This window comes from Tamandua tetradactyla, chromosome 2 (assembly GCF_023851605.1).
Source record: "Tamandua tetradactyla isolate mTamTet1 chromosome 2, mTamTet1.pri, whole genome shotgun sequence".
Taxonomy (NCBI): Eukaryota; Metazoa; Chordata; class Mammalia; order Pilosa; family Myrmecophagidae; genus Tamandua; species Tamandua tetradactyla.
In genome coordinates this window covers 217,003,987-217,021,515 of record NC_135328.1, presented here as the reverse complement: position 1 = coordinate 217,021,515, position 17,529 = coordinate 217,003,987, and the positions used below count along the sequence as shown (strand labels likewise).

Genomic DNA, 17,529 nt, shown 5'->3' with positions numbered 1-17,529 from the left:
TGCCTGGCCATGATCTGGACATTTTCCTGGACTCAACCATGAGATAATAAATTCCCAACCCATTTCCTGGTATTTGCTTTGAGCAGGCTAGGAAACTAAAAATTATCTGAATATGTTTTTTCACCCTAGGTATTCTCCCCTCAATTCTCAACTACATTTGTTGTTTATACTCCAGTGTGTTTTCCAGTGCCTTCAAAGAATCATTATTTTTTGTTTTATATCTAAATATGTTGCTTTCGGTGGGAAAGCTTTTGTTATACCACCCCCTCCTTTATATAGTTTTAGGCATTCTTATCAATCCTTAAACCATGTAATCATATAACTGAGTGGTGAAGCAGTGAAGCTCAAATAAGATTCTTTGCCTTTGATTTTGATATGCTTTGTAATGTGCTAATGCAAAACAAATGATGCCCTAATAAAGGGCACTAAAAAAGAAAGCTGCTCTATGTCAATGGAAAAAACTCATTGATTTTTCTATACAGCTCTATGAGATAAAGTCTAAAGCCATAAAGTAGTATAAAAATAAATAAACAGACTGGTTTAAGAAATCATATTGTTTGTAGCTGCTGAGTGTTGTTATTCTGAGCTGTTACTATGTATTGCAGGATTAAAGCAAAAGAGTGGGCTGTCATGCAACCAACCAAAGTTAGATTCATTTGTTTCACCTTTTGACTTTTTAAGGATTTTTCAACTTAATTTTGTTTTGTAATTATATGAAATACTTTCATGTTTCAAATCCAAATTTATAAAAAATAAGCTTGTTTTTTAAATAATGAAGAAAGTTAAGAGCATGGCCTCTGTCACGGAATTGAGAAAGCCTTTTTGTCCAAAACAGGGAAGAGAGAAAAGAGACAAAATAAAGTCTCAGTGGCAGAGAGATTTCAAACAGAGTTGGAGGTTACCCTGAAGGTTATTCTTATGCATAATATAGCTATCTCTCTTAATTTATGGTGTATTGAAGTAGCTAGAGAAAGTACATGAAAATGTTGAATAGTAGCCCTGATTCTTGAAGCCAAATGTATAACTATATAGCTTTTACAATGTGACCATGTGATTGTGAAAACCTTTTATACCTTTTATACATGGTATGGACAGATGAGTAAAAAAATAAGGACAATGAATAAATAAATAATGGGGGGGGATAAAGGGTAAAAAAATCAGGTAGATTGCAATACTAATAGTCAGCAAGAAGGAGGGTTAGGGGATATGGGATGTATGAGTTTTCTTTATTTCTTTTTCTGGAGTGAGATAGTTGTTCTAAAAATGATCATGGTGATGGCATACTTTGGATGAACTGTATGTGTGTGAAGATATTAAAAAAAAAAATCTTGAGTGTGTGACCTTGGATTGTGACTTAATCTGTTTAAACTTACTTCCTCATCTCTAAAATAGTGATAATAATAGAATTTATTTCAGAGGGTGTCGGTAGAAGTAAGATCATGTAGGTAGAGTATTGGCTTTGTGAGATCTCAATAAATATTAACAACTATTATTAGATCTCATTTGAAGCTTACCACAACCCTGCAGATTAGGAAATGAGCCTGGAGGTTCCACATCACTGGCCCAAGGGCAAGAAGCTCTCCAAAATCACAGTCCATGTTTCAATCACAGCACCACACCACGGTACTTACACCTGAGATTCCAAGCTACTTCAAATTCCACGCTCATCTCATATTCTCTGCAACTTGCATAGGGATAAAGTAAATTTCTTCCCCTCCAGTGTGACTTTAAGAAACTTACTGTGTTCAGTGCATTGAGAGTGGTGTCATCCCGTGATGCTGCAACACAACCATCTTCTGTGGAACCTCCATCACACATCCCTGCAAATGCCGCCATGCTCCTTTGGAAGGAAGGAAGGACAAAAACGTCAGTACATAGATTTTTAACCCTCAATTTTTAGAGTACATTTTCAACCCAGCCCAAATATGCATGCTGGGTGGAGACACATCTCCACCTAATCAAATTTAATATCCACACTTGATTGAGTCACATCTCCATGGAAAGAAGCTAATTAAAGTTTCCAACATACAGTACTAAATAGGGATTAGAAGAAACCGTTGCTCCCACAAGGTTGATTAGGATTAAAACATGACTTCAAAATGGTGCAAGTTTTAAATAGGGTTTATGGGAAATGGTTGCTTTTTAACCATTTAAAAAGCATTTAACCATTTAACCATTTTTAACCATTTAACCGTTTAAAAATGCTTTTAACCTTTTTAAAGGTTAAAAGGTTAAAAGGTCTCAGTTTTGCCTCACCTTTAGCAAAAAGAGAAGAAAAAAAAGGTACTTCTGCAATAACCTTTCACTCACTCAGAAAGGGAAATGTCATCTTCAGTTAAGTACATTTGTGTTATATTTCCCTATGCTTTATTAGTACTCACAGTTTGGTTTTGAGTGCATTAATAATCTATATTTGCCCTAATAGTAGGCTAGAGTACAATCTTCTGGAAGAATGGTCCTCCGATGTGCCACTTTGAAAGGATTTATGTACCCCATAAAATGCATATTTTAATCCTAATAAATCTTGTGGGAGCAACCATTTCCCATAAACCCTATTTAAAACTTGCACCATTTTGAAGTCATGTTTTAATCCTAATCAACCTTGTGGGAGCAACAGTTTCTTCTAATCCCTATTTAGTACTGTATGTTGGAAACTTTAATTAGCTTCTTTCCATGGAGATGTGACTCAATCAAGTATGGATATTAAATTTGATTAGGTGGAGATGTGTCTCCACCCATTCCAGGTGGGTCTTGATTGGTTTCACTGGAATCCTTTAAAAAGAAGAAGCACTTTGGAAAGGTTCTCTAGAATAACAAGAGAGAAAGTCACGAAATTCTGAGAGAACAGAGAACGCCACAGAACCAGGAAGGAGAGAGTCCACCAGCTAGCGACTTTTGGAGATGAAGAAGGAAACAAGAGGCCTGGAGAGAAAGCCAGGAGATGCTGCTGTGTTCACCATGTGCCTTTCCTAGATGAGAGATAAACCTTGACTTATGTTCGCTATCTGCCTTCCCAGATGAGAGAGAAACCCTGACTGTGTTCACCATGAACTTCATTGGCCTTCTTGAATCAAGGTATCTTTTCCTTGATGCATTAGGTTGGACATTTCTACAGACTTGTAACTGGGACATTTTCTTGGCCTTAGAACTGTAAACTAGCAATTTATTAAATTTCTCTTTGTAAAAGCCATTCTACTTCTGGTATACTGCATTCCAGCAGCTAGTAAACTAGAACACACAGTATACTGGAAACTTGATTAGATTATCTGCACAGAGATGTGACTCACCAATTATGATGTGACAAAAAAGAACATTAACTTTTGAATAGAGGGAGACCTAACTCCACCCATTCCATGTGGGTCTTGATTAGTTTACTGGAATCCTTTAAAAGAGGAAATATTTTGGAGACAGCTTCAGAATGACAAGAACCATGAGAGCCCATATAGCCAGAGAACTTTGGAAATAAAGAAGGAAAACATTCCTGGGGGAGTTTCATGAAACAAGAAGCCTGGAGAGGAAGCTTGCAGAAGTCACTACGTTCACTATATGCCGTTTCAGCTGAGGGAGAAACCCTGAACTTCAACAGCCTCTCTTGAGTGAAGGTAACCTCTTGTTAGTGCCTTAATTTGGATATTTCTAAAGACTTGCTTTAATTTGGACATTTTCATGGCCTTAGAACATGTAAATTAGCAACTTATTATAAATTCCCTTTTTAAAAGGCATTCTGTTTCTGGTACATTGCACTCCAGCAGCTACCAAACTAGAATAGATTTTGGTACCAGAGAAGTGGGGTGCTGCTGTGGTTTACAAATACCAAACATGTTGAAATGGTTTTTTAAATGGATAAGGGGAAGATTCTGGAAGAGTTGTGAGGAGCTTGACAGAGAAGGACTAAACTGCTTTTAAGAAACTGTTGGTAGAAATGTGGACTCTAAAGATATCTCTGAAAAAGTTCTAGACAGAAATGAGGCACGTGCTATTGTAAACTGGAAGGAAGGCCACTCTAAAAGTCTAGAGTCAAGAAATCTTGGGCCAGGGGAGTGAACCCACCCAAGCATGTGGAGAGGCTAGGAATTTGCCCCATAGGTAGAGGATGGGCATTCCACCTCCTTCCAGTGGAAGAGTAGTGCCACCTCAGGCATTGGAAAAGGTGGAACATATTCTCTGGGGATTGAGGAGAGCCTGGCTGCCATCACATGGAGGGGATGAGAATGTCTGCCAGAGATGGCAGAGAGGGCCCCCATGCTTGGAAAGGATGGAGCTGAGAAAAAGATGGTTTCCCCAGTGTTCCCCAAGGTTGCATTCAGAGAAGGCAGGTCACTGCACAGGCCCTTGGAAAGGGTGGGACTGCTGCATTCTAAAGCCCTGAAGATAAATGACTCACAGACTCTGAAATCTAATGGACTTAGCCCTGCAGGTTTTCAAAACTGCTTTGAGTCTGGTGACCCCTTTGTTCATTCCAATTTCTCCCTATGGAAATGGAAACATGCATCCTATGACTGTTCGTCCTTTATATGCTGGCAGCAAATAACTTGTTCTGAGTTTTACAGGTACAGAGCCCGTTGAGAATTCTGCCTTAGGACATACCATTCTGTAACTAACTTTGAGATTTTGTACTGTTTCTGACCTTGTATTATATTTGTATTGTTACTGAAATGGTTTAAGGCTTTCTGATAGTGTTATGGAATGAATGCATTTTGTATATGGGAAAACATGTCTTTTTTAGGGTCCAGAGGGTGAAATGTGCCAGTTTGAAAGGATTTATGTACCTTAGAAAAGCATGTTTTAATCCTAATCAATCTCATGAGAGTAACCATTTCACTTGAATCCTATTCAGCAATGTATACTGGAATCCAATGTATATTGGAAGAGATGTGGCTCGCCCAATTGTGAGTATTTACTTTTAAACAGAGGGAGATGTGACTCTACCAGTTCCATGTGGGTCTTGATTAGCTTATTGGAATCCTTTAAGAGAGAAAATATTTTAGAGAAAGCTTCAGAATGATGAGAACTATGAGAGCCCACATAGCCAGAGACCTTTGGAGATGAAGAAGGAATATGTCCCTGGGAGAGCTTCGTGAAGCAAGAAGCCTGGAGAGAAAGTTTGCAGACGTTACCATGTTTACAGCCATGTGCCTTTCCAGCTGAGAGAGAAACCCTGAACTTCATCAGCCTTTCTTGAGTGAAGGTAACCTCTTGTTGGTGCCTTAATTTGGACATTTCTATAGACTTGCTTTAATTTGGACATTTTCACAGCCTTAGAACATGTAACCTAGCAACTTATTAAATTTCCCTTTTTAAAAGTCATCCTGTTTCTGATATATTGCATTCTGGCAGCTAGCAAACTAGAACATCTGAAAACATGAAAGTACAATCTCTGAAACTTCACTTAATTCCTCCCATACTATATACATCAACTATCTCTTCAGGTAAATTAAAAGTGAAAAGAAACTCTTAGTAGCTATTCATCAAGCAGCAGTTTCATTACTACTCTATGCCATCATGCACAGAATTGCTGACAAAAAAGGAGCCAGACTAAAATGCAGATGCTTGAGCTTCGCTTTAGTGTTTTCATCTGTTGCACACTATTGATGCTATAGTGAGTGAGTCCCAGAAATCCCTGCAGTCAAAATAAGGCTGACTACCTACTCTAATACATGTTAAAACTTCTGTTCTGTAGCTTAGGTATTTGGATGTTGACAAGTAAGTTCCATGATATAATCACAAGTAAATGTTCTTATATCGGTAAGCCACAAAAATGCCAAGATCAGGCCAGGCACTGATGAACAGTCATGGAGTGGAATAATAACATGAAAACGGAAATGGAAATTTAAGATGGGTGAATAACCCAACTATTCAACTGGACTGAGGGGTATTGCTAATTTCATGTATGGCTTTAAGATAGTATCCTTCTGATGAAGAGTTCTAAAATGTGATATGGGGCAAATACCAAGAAGAATTAAGTCAGAAAAAGACAACTTTACCATGGCAAACTATTCTTCTCTGATAAGAAGGATCAGGGCCCTAAATATAAAAGGTGTAATAAAACTTAATGTCAGAGATTGGCCAATATGTAAATAAAATTCTAAACAAAAAGACAAGGTTTATTGTCTACTAATCAATTCAGATGGCTTAATTCAGAAAGTATGATGGGTGGATTCCTATTACCTTGCTGCCCTTAAGTACATAAGGAGGTCACAGTCATTAACTCCAGGCATCCAAACGAGTTCCTCATGTTGTGTCACAGTGTCACAGTCTGGAGAAGAAAATGGCTGCAAATCTGGAAGTTTGGCCTGTAAGACAGGGATGAAAAAGTCACCATTAAGGCACATATAAAGACCTGTCTCAATAAGCTGCCCTTGGAAACAGACGCAATAACTTTAATACAGCCTCTTTCCTTAGGCAGTAGGGAAATAACAGTAAAATTGTGAGTCATTTTCACTTAATCTGCACCACATTCACGATCATTCCACTACAGAATATGGAACAATGGACTACTTAATCTAAAGGAAAAGCAAACTATGCCAAAGTAAAACAGGGTCAACACAATCCAAATGGATATGAGAGCATAAAATAATTAAAAAAAATATCTCAGGCCATAGCTCCTTGATACAAAGAAATATGCACACACACACACTTCCAACCTGTTTAAAAAGAATAAATATGCAAATAACGAAGCCTATTTAAGAACGAACTCTCCTACTAGATGGATGCTCCTCTTAAGAGAATCAATTGACAATATGAGTCAATATCACCTTAAAAACAAAACAAAACAGTGGTTTCTCCTAGGAAAGGGTACTTATTTCTGAAGGGTCAGGAAGGAATTTCCTGGAATGACAAAAATGTTCTGTGTCTTAACTGGCACTCATAACAGCTGACTGAACAGTTTAATAAGATAAGAACATTTTACTCTAAGTGAAGCATATCTTAATGAAAAGAATTTTTAAAAATCTGAACTATTTAACAATGAAGACTCACTCAAATACCTCTGACATTTTCTTTCTCATTCACATGGTGCAGAGCAAGGGAAAGGACATACTGTAATTACCACAACCACTGGAAACTTCTGAAAAGTCAAAGATTCACAAAACACACATGTTCAATTATCTCATTTTATCAAATGATAAGCATGTGTCCACTAGTCTGATATTTTAAATGAAGAGCTAGAGTTTAAAAGCTCCAATTTGCTGCCTGTTTCATTCACTTTAAAGTACTAATGTTGGGGTGGAGTCAGGGAGATAGGGGGAAAGCCAAATGGACTAATTAAGACAGTGTACAGGAAAAGAAATGCAAATGGCTCTTAATTACAAGAAAAGATGGCCAACTTTACTGATAAGAGAAATGCAAATTAATGACAGTAAAATAGCACTGCCTACCTATTAGACTTACACAAATCACAAAGTCTGACAACATACAAGGCTGTGACAATTAAAAAAAAAAAAAAAAACAGCCATAAGAGTTTCTGGTGTGAATTCAAAGTAGTACAATCTCTCCGAAGGGGAATTTGGAAATATCCTTCAAATTACATATACACAACATCTAAGGCAGTCATCCTCCTTCTGGGGATATATCCCAAAGACACACTGGTAGAAATATAAAAATCTATATGCACAGATTATTCATTGCACATTATTTACAAGAGCAAATGAATGGAAACAACCCAAATGACCATCACCAATAGGGACTGACTGGAAGAAAAACATACATCCAGACAATGGAGTTCCATGACGTCGAAGAAGGAAATAAGGAATAGCACTATACACTGCTATGGAGGAAACACCAAAGTGTATTGTTAAAAGAAAAGGGAAAGGTGTCAAAAAGTGTGTATACTGGGCAGGTCATGGTGGCTCAGTGGCAGAGTTCTTGTCTGCCACGTGAGAGACCTGGGTTCAATTTCTAGTACCTGCCCATGCCAAAAAAAAACACAAAAAACAAGTGTGTATATTATATGCTATCATTAACATAAGAAGAGAGAGAATAAAAACAAGAAGGATAAGTTAAAATCTTACCTTAAAAAAAAAAAAAGATTACCATATTAGAGGGAGAGATCATTTAGAGGAAAGAGGTACAGAGCATAGATTTTTTTTTTCAAGTACACTTTGTAGATTTTACTTCGGAGCCATGTAAATATTTTACATTAACTATAAAAAAAATTAAGTTTAAAAAATAAACTTAAAGCATGTGTTTATTCATCATCTTTCTGATGGGAACAATGAAATTACCAAAAATTGGAGTCTTGATGGCCTGTGGACTTTGGACATTATACATGATGCCTAATCAATGCAGGTGGCTGAAGAATATACTGACTGAGAAGTAGACTGGCGAAAGATGGTGAATACATATGGAATACTGGGCAACCAGATGAAAAAATCTGGGAAGATGGTATGGTAGCCCATGACAAAAAAGGAACAAAGTTTTGAGGTATGTAACATTGTGAATAAACCTGTGGGACATTTGGTGGGACAAAATAAGCCAGAAACAAAAGAGCAATTATTGAATGGTCTCCTTTAGAAAATGCTCATAAGAAAATAGGGGCCTAGACTGTAAGCTCTTATAGCAGTCACATTTAGTCTGGGGTGGTAATTATTATTTCTGGATTTTGAGAGGCTCTTTTATATATGTATAACCTGGTCTTCAGAGATAAGAATGAAGCCGATCAGATCAGGATTAAGGTAATTAAGAATACAGGGATAAGGAAGACATTATCTAGATTTTACTACTCTTTGAGACCAAAGGAACAAAGGTTTATTCTCCTTGGAAACTAAATTTTCTGTAGCCTATAATCTAACTCAACCTGTAATTGAAATACAGGGAGCCCAGAAAAAGAATAAGGTCCTTTAATCCCATATAGCTTAATGTAACACCTGGATACATCCTAGCATATATTAAGTACATAATCAAAAAGTACTGGCAAAGTTCCTTGAAGGTTGGGAGAAAAAAAATGGAACTATTAAATTTTACCACCGGAGAAACCCCTATACTGTGTAGGGATACCCAAATCAACAGGCTAAGCCCTTGATCTTGAGGCTTACTCTTGTGAAGCTTATATATGTAGTGGAGAAGCTCAGCCTACCTATAGGTATGCCTAAGAGTTACTTCTGGAGGACCTCTTTTGTTTTGTTGCTCAGATGAAGCCTCACTCTCTCTAAGCCCAACTCTGCAAATGATATCACTGCCTTCCCCACTACATTGGACATGACAGCTAGCAGTGAACGTCTTCCTGGTGGTGAGGGAGATGACCCCAGGGATGAGTCTGGCCCTGGCGCAGTGGGATCAACAATGCCATCCTGACAAAAAGGGGGAAAAGTAGGTATCAATGATTAAGAGAGTTCAAATAGAGTTGAGGGGCTACTCTGGAGGTCACTCTTATGTAAGCTTCAGTTAGACACTGCTACCTATCATATCTTGTCAAACTCCAACCAAAACCATTCCAGCCAGTAATAAAAAACAGCTTAGTGCAACACATAAGGTTCTACAAAGATTCCATGCACTAGAGTAACTTTCCAGAGACCTATACCTCTAGATGGGTCCCTAGACCCCCATGCAGAGGGGCCAATCTCTCCAGAACATCAGCTAGATCCATCTCCCTGACAGCACCTTGCAACATGAAAAAGTTAGAATGGGCATAGCCCAAATACCCCGAAAGAGTAGAGAAAGATCAAAGGTAATGGTAGAGTTAAACGGAGAAGGCATAACTTCTGGTGTTACACATACTCATATGTAGGATTGCTGAATCATTATATTGATACTTCTTTTAGTCTCCAATATCTTAGAACAGCTAGAAGTAAAAATATAAAATTGTGAAACTGTAATGCATACTAAACTCTGAAACCTGTTCTACAACTAATTGTTGTGGCGTCCTTTGAAATTTATAGTTTTTTTTGTATATACATTATTTTTCACAAAAGAGGAAAAATAAAAGTCGATTGTGATGATAAAAAAATATTTATTCCTTCTGGCTTCCAATGTTCTGGGGCAACTAGATGAAAAAATCTGGGATGATGGTATGGTAGCCCATGACAAACTCTGGGAACTGTCCTCTAACTACCTGTTTGAAAACTACTGCTTTTTTTCTTTCTTTGCTTTGTATATATGTTATATTATACAATTAAAAAAAAAAACAAAAACAAAAAACAGTACCCAATCTTTTAACAATGAACACCCTAGCATCTAGGCTCTAAATGCCACTTACCCCTAAAACAAATGAGAGCTCCTAAGAGAAAAGTTTAATTTGTAGGGCAGAAAATACACAAGATGAAACATTAAAATCATGTCATACTAAATAAAAGGAACCTACCAAAGACTACTGAGGTCAAATTAAAAGGATGCAAAAACCAGCAGGAAAAGGCTCTCATTGGCCAAAGACAAGATAATTTAATCATCAATAAGAATTATTACAATGGATTAAAAAATAACAAATGATTTTATAGAAGTTTTTTGTTTTTGCATGGGGAGGCACCAGGAATCGAACCCGCGTCTCTAGCACAGCAGACGAGAATTCTGCCACTGAGCCACCATCGCACCGCCCAACAAATGATTTTAAATCCATGAGTTTATAATAATACTTTAAAAAAAAAAACACCTCATTAGTCATCACTTGGAGATGTTAGGCAACCAATTCAAAATTATGAGGACTGATAATTAAAATTTTGAAAACTGATCTTGCCTTTTCTATGTGATTTGTACTTTCAGGGAACCTTCTTCAGCTAATAAAACGAAGGAATGATAGAATAAGAATATGATCATTTTGAAATCCTTAATGAAATAATGGAATCATGTAATGATAATCAGTGGCCACTAGGCATCATTAGAAGAGCACATGTCTAATACGGTCATTCCCTGAAACTAAGGGTATTGATGTGATACCTGAGACTCAGAGCTCTGAAGCTATAAAAGTTGGCAGTACCTCATACAAGAACTGGTAAAAAAAAAAAAAAAAAATCTGAAAAAAGTGATCAGACTTCATCTAGAGATATGAATGAAGCTGATGTGGACAGGACTGGGGTAAATCGGAATACTGGGTAAAGGATGATATATGGCCCATATTTTCAAACTTCCACCTCTGTGCAAAACTAAAGGGGAAGATGTTTATTCAGACAAATTTATATTTTAAGTAGCACATACCTAATTTAACTTGTCTGGTCAGTTTACTTGAACACTGCAATTACATGGAATCTTGAATAGGGTGTGAGATCTTGTTACTTTGTACAGGTTAGTATGATGCCCTGATATAACGCAGAATAAAATGGGCAAAGAATAAAAAAGTATCTGCAAAGTCTCCTTAGGGGGCTGGAGAGAAAGAATGGGAGAGAAAGAATGAAGTATTCAACTTCACCATCTGGGGAATTCCTAATATACTCACAAGAAGTGAGGGCAACCAATTCAATAGACTGGGTCCTCAATCTTGGGGCTTGCCCCTATGAAGCTTCTATCTGCAAAGGAGAAGCTAAGCCTACTGATAATCATACCTAATTAAGAGTCACCCCCAGAGAACCTCTTTTGTTGCTCAGAAGCCAACTTGGCACGTAAACACACTGCTCTCCTCCAATGCATGGGACATGACTCCCAGGGGTGTAAACCTCCCTGGCAACATGTGACCTGACTCCCGGGAATGAGCCAGGACTCAGTATCATGGGAATGGGAGAGCCTTCTTGACCGAAAGGGGGAAGAGAAAAATGAGACAAAATAAAGTCTCAGTGGCTGAGAGATTTCAAAAAGTTGAGAGAGGTTATCCTGGAGGTTATTCCTAACGCATTATATAGATATCCCTTTTTAGTTAATGACATATTGGATTGGCTAGAGGGAAGTACCGGAAACTGTTGTGCTATGTTCTTGTACCCTTGATTCTTGCAGAAGACTGTATAACTATACAGCGTTAACAATATGACTGTGTAATCTTGGAAACCTTACGTCTGATGCTCCTTTTGTCCAGAGTATGGACAGAATAGTTTAAAAAAGATAAGGATAAAAAAATAAATAAATAATGGGGGGGTATAAAGGACAAAAATTGGTAAGACTGAAATACTGTGGGTCAATGAGAGAGGGGTAAGGGGTATGGAGATGTATGAGTTCTTTTTCTTTCTTTTTCTAGAGTAATAAATATGTTCTGAGGATGGGCATGGTGAAGAATGCACAGCTATGTGATGATACTGTAAGCCATTCATTGTATAATATGGTTGGACTCTGTGTGTGGTTATTTCTCAATTAAAAAAAAAAAAAGAGTCTGTGTCCCTTGTAGAGGAAGTACATTACACCATCCATGAAATAATCTTGCAGAGGGGGCAGGGAGAGTAGGGAACCAAAATGGAATTTGATTAAACCTCTACATTTAACCACTAATTTTGAAGAAATGTGGAGGTCAAGGGAATAAGGTTTAATGATATATACAGATGCAATCAGCAAAATCCAGACTGCAAAAACCATATAGGACAAAGCACTCACCTTCTTTCACATATACATTAAGAGGGGGAAAAAATCTATAGAAGAAATCTATAGACTAAAAGAGATTTAAGAGACATACATAGTTTTCACAATGTGACTGTGTGAATGTGAAAACCTTGTTTCTGATGCCTATCTACGGTATAGAAAGATAAGTAAAAAATATGGTTAAAAAATAAATAACGGGGAATAAAGGTTAAAATAAATTGAGTAGACTGAAATACTAGTGGCCAATGAAAGGGAACCGTAAGGGGTATGGCATGTATGAGTTTTTTCATTTTTCTTTCTTTTGATGGAGAGATCCAAATGTTCAAAACATGGTCATGGTAACGAATACACAACTATGTGATGATGTTGTGAGCCACTGATTGTAATCATGTCAAGAATGTGTACATGCCAAGAATGATTGTATGTCAAGAATACTGGTATACACTCAGAACCAAGATGGCGGCTTAGCAATGTGTGCATTTTAGTTCATCCCCCAGAACAACTACTAAATAACCAGAAACAGTACAGAACACTGAGCTGGAGCCACATCAGTGACCGGACACACAGTGTACCCTCATCTGGAACAGCTGGACTGGCTGCAAGCCTCCCCAGAACCGTGAGTTTCCCAAGGTGTGGCGACAAGCACCCCTCCCCCACCGGCTGCTTCCCAGAAGGGAAAGGAAAGGGACTTTACCAGCAGGAGGGGCTGAGCCTGACCAACACCAATTGTGGTATTAATTAACAAATTCTGACTACTAAAAATAGGCCCCCAGCACAGGTGAACCTGGTTAAAGATGAGCTCGCTCATTGGGCTAACAGAAAAAGAAGAAAAGAAAAGAAACAGAGGTATTTGTGGCTGTGTTTCCACAAAGGCTTGACTGTCCCTGGATTCAGTGGCAGGACTTCTCAAGCTGCAACTGCCCCAGGAATAGACAGAAACAAGCACGTTTCAGGATTTGTCTTGAGCCTTTGTCTTCCCCAGGGGAGGGGTGAAGCCCAACTCAGGTGGAACCCCTCCTTCAAGGAATTCAGACACCAGAGCTTGGTAATTTGAAGCCATTAAAACCAGCCTACAACCTCTCCTCTGTCTCCACCACATCCCCAGGAGGGAGAGTCTGCCAAAGTTAAAGGTACCTCATCATCTTATGCTGGTGGGACCTGCAGGCAGATAAGCACCACATACTGAGCAGGATAAGAAAAGCAGAGTCCAGAGACTTCACAAGAAAGTCTTTCAATCTGCTGGGTCTCACCCTCAGGGAAAACCGACTCAGGTCGTGACTCCTTCCCCCTGATAGGAAGCCAGTTTGGTCCGGGAAAACAAAGTTGGGGTCTATAATACCTTGATAGAACCTCCTAAGGGTGGGAGGAGAAAGGCATCATACAAGCAGGGCAAGAAACAAGAAAACAAGAATTGAAAAATTTTCCTCTACTAAACAAAACTTAAGCTAGAGGAGCAGAAAAAGCTGAACTGAATGTCAAAGAACAGACAGACAACAAATTCATCCAGCAAGAAAACTCTAGGTAAAAGAAGTGAAAACAATCTCCAGAATAAACTAGTTAAGGTAATTAAATGTCTAGCAAAAAATAACAAATCATACTAGAAAAATTGAAGATATGGCCCAGTCAAAGGAACAAACCAATTCAAATGAGATACAGGAGCTGAAACAATTAATTCAGAATATACGAACAGACATGGAAAACCGCATCGAAAATCAAATCAATGAATTGAAGGAGGATAGCAAGAAGGCAAGGAATGAACAAAAGGAAGAAATCGAAAGTCTGAAAAAACAAATCACAGAACTTATGAGAATGAAAGGCACAGCAGAAGATATGAAAAAACAATGGAAACCTACAATGGCAGATTTCAAGAAGCAGAACATAGGATTAGTGAACTGGAGGACAGAACATCTGAAATCTGACAAGAAACAGAAACTATAGGGAAAAAAATGGAAAAATATGAGCAAGGACTCAGGGAATTGAATGACAACATGAAGCATGCGAATATACATGTTGTGCGTATTCCAGAAGGAGAAGAGAAGGGAAAAGGAGGAAAAAAACTAATGGAGGAAATTATCACTGAAAATTTCCCAACTCTTATGAAAGGCTTAAAATTACAGATCCAAGAAGTGCAGCATAACCCCAAAGAGAATAGATCCAAATACACGTATTCAAAGACACTTACTAATCAGAATCAGAGGTCAAAGAGAAAGAGAGGATCTTGAAAGCAGCAAGAGAAAAGCAATCCATCACATACAAGGGGGTCCCAATAAGACTGTGTAGCTTTCTCAGCAGAAACCATGGAGGTGAGAAGACAGTGGGGTGATATATTTAAATTATTAAAAGAGAAAAACTGCCAACCAAGAATTCTATATCCAACAAAATTGTCATTCAAAAATGAGGGAGAAATTAAAACATTTTCAGACAAAAAATCACTGAGAGAATTTATGACCAAGAGACCAGCTCTGCAAGAAATACTAAAGAGAGCACTAGAGACAGATAAAAAAAAGACAAATGAGAGAGGTGTGGAGAAGAGTGTAGAAAGGAAGACTAAGAGTAAAGGTAAAAAGAAGGAAAATTGGATATGACACATAAAATCCAGAAGGCAAAATGGTAGAAGAAAGTACTACCTGTACAGTAATAATACTAAATGTTAATGGATTGAACTCCCCAATCATAAGACATAGACTGGCAGAATGGATTAAAAAACAGGACCCATCTACATTCTCTCTACAGGAAACACATCTTAGACCCAAATAATCATAGCTTGAAAGTGAAAGGTTGGGAAAAGATATTTCATGCAAATAACAACCAGAAAGAGAAGGAGTAGCTATAATAATATCCAACAAATTAGACTTCAAATGTAAAACAGTTAAAAGAGAAAAAGAAGGATACTGTGTACTAATAAAAGGAACAATTCAGCATGAAAACATAACAATCATAAATATTTATGCACCGAACCAGAATGCTCAAAATACATGTCGCAAACACTGAAAAGAGAAATAAGACACATCTACGCTAATAGTTGGAGACTTCAATTCCACACTCTCATCAATGGACAGAACAGCTAGACAGAGGATCAATAAAGAAACAGAGAATTTGAATATTACAATAAATGAGCTAGACTTAACAGACATTTATAGAACATTACACCACACAACAGCAGGATACACCTTTTTCTCAAGTGCTCATGGATCATTCTCAAAGATAGACCATGTGCTGGGTCACAAAGCAAGTCTCAACAAATTTAAAAAGACTGAAATTATTCAAAACACTTTCTTGTATCATGAAGGAATGAAGTTAGAAATCAATAATAGGCAGAGCGCCAGAAAATTCAAAAATATGTGGAGGCTCAACAACACACTCTTAAACAACCAGTGGGTCAAGGAAGAAATTACAAGAGAAATCAGTAAATATCTCAAGGCAAATGAAAATGGAAACACAACATATCAAAATTTATGGGATGCAGCAAAGGCAGTGCTAAGAGGGAAATTTATTGCCCTAAATGCCTATATCAAAAAAGAAGAAAGGGCAAAAATTGAGGAATTAACTGTCCACTTGGAAGAAGTAGAGAAAGAACAGCAAACTAACCCCAAAGAGAGCAAAAGGAAAGAAATAACAAAGATCAGAGCAGAAATAAATGAAATTGAGAACATGAAAACAATTGAGAAAATCAATAAAACCAGAAGCTGGTTCTATGAGAAAATAAATAAGATTGATAGACCCTTAGCAAGATTGACAAAAAAAAAGAAGAGAGAGGATGCAAATAAACAAGATCAGAAATGGAAGAGGAGACATAACCACTGACCCCACAGAATTAAAGGAAGTAATAACAGGATACTATGAACAACTTTATGCTAATAAATAAAACAACGTAGATGAAATGGACAACTTCCTAGAAAGGCATGAACAACCAAGTTTGACTCGAGAAGAAACAGACAACCTCAACAAACCAATCACAAGTAAAGAAACTGAATCAGTCATTAAGAAGCTTCCCAAAAAGAAAAGTCCAGGACCAGATGGCTTCACATGTGAATTCTACCAAACATTCCAGAAAGAATTTGTACCAATTCTGCTCAAACTCTACAAAAACATTGAAGAGGAAGGAAAGCTACCCAATTCATTCTACAAAGCCAATATCACCCTCGTACCAAAGCCAGACAAAGATATTACAAAAAAAGAAAACTACAGACCAATCTCTCTAATGAATATAGATGCAAAAATCCTCAACAAAATTCTAGCAAATCAAATCCAGCAACATATTAAAAGAATTATACATCATGAACAAGTAGAATTCATCCCAGGTGTGCAAGGATGGTTCAACATAAGAAAATCAATTAATGTAATACACTATATCAATAAATCAAAGAAGAAAAATCACATAATCATCTCGATTGATGCAGAGAAGGTATTTGACAAAATTCAACATCCTTTCCTGTTGAAAACACTTCAAAGAATAGGAATAGAAGGGAACTTCCATAAAATGATAAAGGGAATATATGAAAAACCCACAGCTAATATCATCCTCAATGGGGAAAAACTGAAAACTTTCTGCCTAAGATCAGGAACAAGACAAGGATGTCCACTATCACCACTGTTATTCAACATTGTGTTGGAAGTTCTAGCCAGAGCAATTAGACAAGAAAAAGAAATACAAGGCATCAAAATTGGAAAGGAAGAAGTAAAACTCTCACTGTTGGCAGATGATATGATACTATATGTCAAAAACCCTGAAAAATCCACAGCAAAACTACTAGAGCTTATAAACGAGTACAGCAAAGTGGCAGGTTACAAGATCAACACTCAAAAATCTGTAGTGTTTCTATACACTAGCAATGAACAATCTGAGGGGGAAATCAAGAAACGCATTCCATTTACAACTGCAACCAAAAGAATAAAATATTTAGGAATAAATTTAACTAAAGATTCAAAAGACCTATACAAAGTAAACTACAAGAAACTGTTAAAAGAAATCACAGACCTAAATAGATGTAAGGGCATACCGTGTTCATGGTTTGGAAGACTAAATATAGTTAAGATGTAAATTCTACCTAAATTGATTCACAGATTCAATGCAATACCAATCAAAATCCCAACAACTTATTT

General features: G+C 37.3%; 1 protein-coding gene across 9 annotated transcripts in view; it reads right to left on the bottom strand.

Annotated features, from left to right (window-relative positions):
- RERE (arginine-glutamic acid dipeptide repeats) overlaps positions 1 to 17,529 on the bottom strand; it is a 636,739-nt gene that overhangs the window by 182,236 nt on the left and 436,974 nt on the right. For all 9 annotated transcript variants that reach the window (XM_077151415.1, XM_077151419.1, XM_077151416.1 and 6 more), the window contains 2 exons: positions 6,169 to 6,293; positions 1,741 to 1,840 (listed from right to left, as the gene is read on the bottom strand). In XM_077151415.1, coding sequence (XP_077007530.1) covers positions 1,741 to 1,840; positions 6,169 to 6,293 — 225 coding nt within the window. The remainder of the gene's footprint in view (positions 1 to 1,740; positions 1,841 to 6,168; positions 6,294 to 17,529) is intronic.